The sequence below is a fragment of the Vespa crabro genome, chromosome 6 (assembly GCF_910589235.1).
Source record: "Vespa crabro chromosome 6, iyVesCrab1.2, whole genome shotgun sequence".
NCBI lineage: Eukaryota > Metazoa > Arthropoda > Insecta > Hymenoptera > Vespidae > Vespa > Vespa crabro.
Window position 1 is genome coordinate 1,204,339 of NC_060960.1, and position 7,500 is coordinate 1,211,838.

General features: G+C 35.9%; 1 protein-coding gene across 3 annotated transcripts in view; it reads left to right on the forward strand.

The window, feature by feature from the left end:
- The window catches only part of LOC124425098 (hemicentin-2-like), a 254,868-nt gene that overhangs the window by 225,014 nt on the left and 22,354 nt on the right, over positions 1–7,500 (forward strand). For all 3 annotated transcript variants that reach the window (XM_046964954.1, XM_046964955.1, XM_046964956.1), the window contains exons 3-4: positions 4,614–4,746; positions 7,363–7,500. The exon at positions 7,363–7,500 is cut by the window's right edge and continues 71 nt beyond it. In XM_046964954.1, coding sequence (XP_046820910.1) covers positions 4,614–4,746; positions 7,363–7,500 — 271 coding nt within the window. The remainder of the gene's footprint in view (positions 1–4,613; positions 4,747–7,362) is intronic.

Below are 7,500 nucleotides of genomic sequence, written 5' to 3' on the forward strand. Positions count from 1 at the left end.
TTCAAAAATTAGTTTTAACTCGTCCGATGAATCGATGAAATTACGAATTCGACGCGACGAACGAATCATAATTACGTAGGAAGAAAGGGAATGAAGAGGAAAATGTTTTCTTTTTTTTTTCTTTTCTATTCTTTTTTCTTCTTATTTTTGCTTTTCTTTTCTTTTCTACTTCCAGAAATTCATATTATCCGATAAACTCAGGAGATCCAAAAGTAATTTCAGTGTATGTTTCTTTGCTGTAAGAAACGATGAGCTGCGAAAAGTATATTTATATTCGTGCACATAAAAATATGCGCAAACGTTTCTACGTTCACGATTTAGACGTATTTACGTACGCGTGCATAGAATGAGCTTGTGCTAGCAATAGAGAGAGGGAGGGAGGGAGTAAGAGAATCGCAGAGGGTTAATATTTCTTTGAGGTGCAACGTAGGAGTTGAAAGTTACACATAACCGAATGAATAAGAGTAAGTGAGGGAGAGAAAGAGAGAGAGATTGAGAGGGACGGAGGGAGAGTGAGATATTTCGCGTGTTGACTTGGGAGTCGTAATTACTCTTGTTCGACTCAAAGATAGACGGTCTGTGTATTCTCATTGGAGATCAAGATATAGAACGAAATGGATGCGTTGGACGTAGCCAAAATTCACGTTTATTCTCTCTCTCTCTCTCTCTCTCTCTCTCTCTCTCTCTCTTTCTCTCTATTTATCTCTTTATCTCTACCTCTCTTAGTCAGTAACTTTACTTCTGCTCTTGAAAGATCCGATTTAAATAGAAAAGAAATTGGATCGAAATCGAAGGAGATTAGAAGGCAGAATTTGTCTTCAGTGAACGAAAGACGATATAACAGTATTCTTCGTATAACCTCTTTAATTAATAGTTTACTCGGTGATTCATAGTAGATCGAGCCTTAATTGGACGTTATTCGAGTGTCCTCCTATTTACGCCGGCTGTATAAACGAGATATACGTTCTCGCAGGTGACGTTGAATTAATCTCGGTTATCGCAAGGCCACCGTTACTCTCGCTATGTTCTCTCTCTCTCTCTCTCTCTCTCTCTCACTCTCACTCTCACTCTCGTTCTCTCTCTCTCTCTCTCTCTTTCTCTCTTTTACTCTATCTCTATCTTCGTCATTCATCCTCTCTTTCTCACTCTTATACTCACTATTCGTTAACCAACATACCGGTTAGCAAGATTCAACTTGATTAACAGAAAATTTTCTGTCAAAAGAATAATTCTTACTCTCGGAAGGAGGATGAACGTTATATTCATCGTAGTTATATGACCAAGGATAGAGAAAAAGACGTTACTCCAACGAGTTATGGACTGAATCTGAAGATTTATATAAACTTTCGCATTCGCTTTCCGTGGAAAAATGAATAACCGACAATGTCGTCCAAGTCGCCGGCATCCTTCCCGTTCTAGTCGTCGTCGTCGTCGTCGTCGTTGTCGTCGTTGTCGTCGTCGTCGTCGTTGTCTTCGTCGTCATCCACGTTCACGTCTTCGTCTTCATCCTCGTCCTTAATTTGATTCATATGAATGCGTAATTTTAATAACCGTATTCATGTTACCGAGCTTTCTGCCATTCACGTCGGCTGAATAAACGAAGGGAGTAATGGTGATGAGGAGGGGGAGATGGAGGAGGAGAACGAATAGAAGTAGAAAGAGAAGGAGGAAAAGAAGAAGAAGAAGAAGAAGAAGAAGTACGATGCCAGTTGGAAATCTGGTTAAAGATGATTTTATATGTTCCAACTCGAAGGATAAAGATTTCTTTCTTTCTCTTTGACTCTAAATAAAAAGTCATAGACCGGGATCAAGCGGCGTCGACTCGTAAAGACTACGTCATAATTTATCCTACAAACGGAAAGAATCTTCTCCTTCTTCTTCTTCTTCTTCTTTTTTTCTTCTTCTTCTTCTTCCCCTCTTTTTCTTTTCTTCTTCTACTATTACTTCGTCCAGAGCGAACAAAAATCCTTCCGTGACTACGTTTCAACGTTTCCCCACCAGAAAAGAAGCCGACATTTTGACGTACGTCGTCGAGTCTCGTTAAAATGACAAGCATGAAAATTTATACGCGGCATCATCGAATTTTTTCATCTTCGTTCCCCATCACATTCCAACCTCGAAAAGTTGGATTTACTTCGATCCTTGACTCGGCAATCCAACGAGTAATAATATTCGATGGCTTTTACCACCGCAAACAACCACTTCGGTTTGCTTTTCCTTTCATCCCGGATACGCTAAGTGAATTTTATTGGATACTTTAGTATTTCTTTCTTGCTCTTTCTCTCTCTCTCTATCTATCTATCTATCTATCTATTTATCTATCTATCATTCTCTTTCTATTTTTCCGGATAGATAACTTCTACCTCTACTATGAGTAAACTAATGCGAGTTTTTCATAACCAACGTGGTTTTATCTTTCATCGACGTAAAAAGGGAACGAAGGAGAAAGAGAGAAAGAGAGAGAGAGAGAAATAGCAAATTTATTCACTTTATCATGCAAGCAAACCGTTACGATTTTTCTAATCGTCTTTTACAAGCCTATAGAAACACGAAAAGCTTGTGGTTAGCGTGCAAACAAATTCGCGTGACTTACATAATCTCTTTCACGAAATCAAAAGTTCCTAACATTTTGTAGAGGTTAATACGACGTTCTATGGCCAACTAAGGAAGCATTCTGGTGATTGTTGAAAAGCTCGAGTGCGAGAAATGTCGTCGGTTTTCGATCGAGTCCACTCGATACGAGAACGTAATTACGAGTAATATCTCGATGGTAGTCGAGAGAGGCTTGTTCTTTTCCTTTATTTTTTCTCTTTTTTTCCTTTTTTACAGTTCATAATCGCTTTACAAAAAGGAAAGGAAAAAAAATAAAAATAGAAAAGAAAGAAAAATAATGGAAAATTCTTTTTAGCTTCACGATGATTTCTTTCGAATATTCGTGCTAGAATCTCTGAAGCCTTATCGATTTATCAAGATAAAAATGTTCGCTTTTAATGGAACTCCATAAAATCGTTGAAATTTTTCTCGTCGAAGATATCAAGAATAAGAGAAAAAGAGAGAGAGAGAGAGAAAGAAAGAGAGAGAGATGAATACATGAAACGTAGTCAAGTCAAAAAGGGAAAGATGAAGAGAGAGAGAGAGAGAGAGAGAGAGAGAGAGAGAGTATCCAGAACAAACGGACAGAACAGAATAGAAACAAAAAGGAAATACTGAGTCCAGTATCGGTCACCGAACGAACCCAAAGTAAAAAAGTTTAGCAATCGTATATTCAAATGTAACTCCGTTTTTCGCGAGTAACGTATCGCTTGGGAAAATTTTCCTAATGAAAAAAAAAAAAAAAAAGAAAAAAGTTATGAGATCGTTACGTTACCTCTATGAAAGTTTTCCTTGTATGTGGATATAAAGAACATCGATTTTATTAATTTGACCAACATCATGCGCTTTTTCTTTCTCTTCTTTTTACTTTTTTTTACATTTCGTTTTTGTTGTTAGAACGACCATTCCACAACTATATATATATATATATCTTGCTCTCTTTCTCCTTTTTACTATATTTTTCGAATAGATAGTAATATATGTATCAAATCTGCAGAATATAATTAACTCTAAAATTCGAGCTTTTGGACTCGCTAGATATCTTAATATATGTACTTTACGTTCAACGAACTGAACCGTGTGCAAGAATAAGAAAAATGTTGAAATCAGATGAAAATCGATGAAAGCGAACGAATCAACGTAACCCATAGAAAAGATATACAATACCTACCTACGCATATATACATATATACATATATATATATATATATATATATATATATATATATATATATATATATATATATACATAGAAAGTTCCATTATCCAAACTAATTGAGAGAAATACAGCTCTTGTATCTATCTCTATCTCTCTCTTTCTCTCTCTCTCTTTATATACATATATATATATATATATATATATATATATATATAGATATAGATATATAGATATATATATATGTATATATATAGATATATATATATAGATATATATATATATAGATATATATATATACATCTTTCAATACACGATACAAAACATGAACCGAAATATTATTATGATCGAACAAATAATCGATATTTTTTTGTGAAATAAAAAAAGAAAAAAAAAGAAAAAGAGGGAAAAAGAAGCGAGAAGCAAACAAACAAACAACGGAATATGGGGAATTATTTTGAATACGTTTAATCACCGATGATATTGTAATTTTGCTTTTGAACAGTAATATTGACGGCAGAGATATGTATATACGTGTCTTTCTGAAAGAATAACACGTTTGTACAGAATTTCGAAACGAAACTACGAAACTAAAAGATATACAGATAATCGTAATTCTCTCTCTCTCTCTCTCTCTCTCTCTCTCTCTCTCTCTCTTTCTCTGCTACAACGAAAATGCACTAGAGTTTTGAATTGTTTCCGATATTATCCATGTGATGTAGATCCATCATGAATGAAAAATATTTCGGGAATAAACGCTTTTCAAGTTTGCCACTCCAATGTAAAATTTCAATATTACATGAAACAACAACTTGATTGTATCTTAACGATTAACTCAAAATATATCTAAACTTTATCATTACAGTGACAATGACGGATGTAGAAGCAGTGGCAGGTGGAAATGCTAAGTTGCCATGCGACGTGGAACCACCGGTCTCTGGGGACAAGCTACATCTAGTTATTTGGTACAAGGAGGAGTCAGACACACCTATATACAGGTAAATTCCACCTTGGCATTTCTTATTCCACTTTAGCTAGTAAGTAAGTAAGCAAGAAAGGAAAGAAGGATGGAAGGAAGGGAGGAATGGGAAAGTGGGAAGAAGGGAAAGAGGGAATGAAGCTTTGCGCAAGCTAAATCAGCTCTCAACCCATCCTATCTTCTCTCCAATACCACGATGATAGGGAAAAAGAAAGAGAGAGAGAGAGAGAGAGAGAGAATAGTAAAAGGACATTGCCGTGGAAAAAGAAACGAAGGAATCCGAGTTCGATCCAATAAGCTCGGTTCCTATAAGATGTAGGCAGGCATGACGAATGAAACAGGGAATTCCATTTTCCATTTTGCATCTCGTCATTCCTGATACAACAAACGAATTTGACGAGTTTATCCACCGTTTCTACTTGTCCCCGTATACGAGACAATGAAATATTTTAAAAGTAATAGGGATATAATAAATATACAATAAATAATGGAGCGTGATGTAATGGTGGAAATGATCATCGGAGCCAAGACTCTTCCTTGGTAATCGATCGGAAAAGTCGGAAAAGTCGTTGTTGCTTCGACGTTGATGAACGGCCAAACCGATTCGGCGATCTTTGTTCTTTGACGCGGACCGTTAATCAGTCCAATCGTTCGTGTCCGAACCACTGACCGAGCGTGTAACGGCGGGTACCACCGTGAAACGGACGCCATTATCTACGGAATCTCTCAAGGCTGCAGCATTCGCGCACTCGAGCACGCACCAAAGCGATCCGAAGCGAAGTCAATCGGCGTGTTCGTTCCAATTTCAACCGTAGCAAACTGGAAACTGACCTTAACGATCTCGCTTGGTTCAACGTCCATCCCAGATATTCGATAGGACTCGTTAATTACAATTGAATCTTGAAATGTTCATGATTATTTCCCACTTAGGTTAAATACATTTCTTCCTACTGTTAATATATATATATATATATATATATATATATATATATATATAAAAATGTATTAGTTTGCGTTTGTATTTGTTTGCGATGAAAACGATTTAACTTTTAGATGGTTTGAATTTCAAGTTATTCCAACTTTCTAAGTATAAAGAGATTAATTGTTTACCTATGGGATCGAACTAAAATAATCCTTTGATCGACTCAGGACATCAGGATACAAAATTGTGTAGCGGTAAGATATTAATTGAAAGTTTCTGTAACGAGATTATCAGAATTTAATAATGCATACACGTGACGGTTATGTTAATGTTCTTGTATATTTCCAATGGTCATATTTACTTCTTCATCCATTGTCATTACTCATTTTTTCTTTTCGAAAAATCGATAGATAGAAAAAGATAAAAAAGAAAGAAAAGAAAGGAAAGAAAAGAGGAAAAAGGAATTTCACGAAACTATTGAAACGCGATTCTAAGTAGTATGGAACGTTAATTAATTATCTCTCGAATAAACGAGAACAAAGAACCGAGTAAAGGAAATTGTTAAAAGGTGTCGATCGTTACAAAGACAAGGACGACGAGGACGAGGACAAGAACGAGAACGAGTCCCCTTTGCTTTTTTTAATTGCGATACTATAACAATGAAACTTTTATTATGATATTTTACAATGGTTTCACAGTAAATACGCAAAAACGTTAACAGTTAGGAAAAAAAAAATATATATATATATGTAAGTATTTACTCTTCGCGCACATTGAACGTTATAACTAAAACAAAGACCCCGTAGGGATTTTCTTGCCCTATAGAAAACTTATAGTCGTTTGAAAGTTGACCACCGAAATAGAGAGTACAAGCCAATGTGCACCTAGAAACGCCATAGTTTTTAACAAATACATACCCGTTACTTGCCATAAATCCGACTCTTATATTTTCGCTCGCTGGCGCCTGCCTCCCGTGGTTCCTACCATGTTATTTATAATACGCCAGCTCGTTCTCTTTTTCACCACCTTTTTGGTACACCTATATATATATGTACGTATATATATATGCACTTACGTATATATATATATATATATATATATATATATATATATATATATATGCAAGTACACATATGTGCTTGGATACTACACGTATATCCCCCATTATCCGAATTTATTATTATCGTTATTACTATTATTATTGTCGGTTAGCAGCGTATAGGTCAGAAATATTAGGATACGCACTATACGAACTATAGCTTTAAATCCTTCGGAGACACTCGTGTCTCGCGATATACTGGAGCTAATTAACGATCGTTTTGTTAAAAAGTTCGGTTCATTACTCGATAGCGTGTTTCTCGACTCGTTTTTTTCTACTCTTGATCGTCGATAGTAACATAGCAGCAGTTTTACATTTGTCGTTGGCTTCGTAATGAGTTCGTGTTTTATCTCTCAGTAAATATGTTTGTACCTATGTAAGCACGTATGCACGCACGCACGCACACATACACACACATACACACACATACACACACAGTAATACATATAATATACATGTACTCATGTGCGTATATAAATATGTATGTATGTATAAACATAAAAGAGTATAAAGGTACGTATGCATACATAGAAGATGTATGTACCTATGTGTATAGGTACGTATGTACATACGTATACATACGTAAAAAATCATTTGACTTTACTTAATTGCAGTTTCGATACGAGAGGACGAAGTACATTGGAACAAGGAAAACATTGGCAGGATGTGAGTCTCGAAGGACGTGCCTCCTTCCGTCATTCTGAGGAACCGGCTAAACTCACGCTGGAGAACGTTCGCGAGAGCGACGCGGC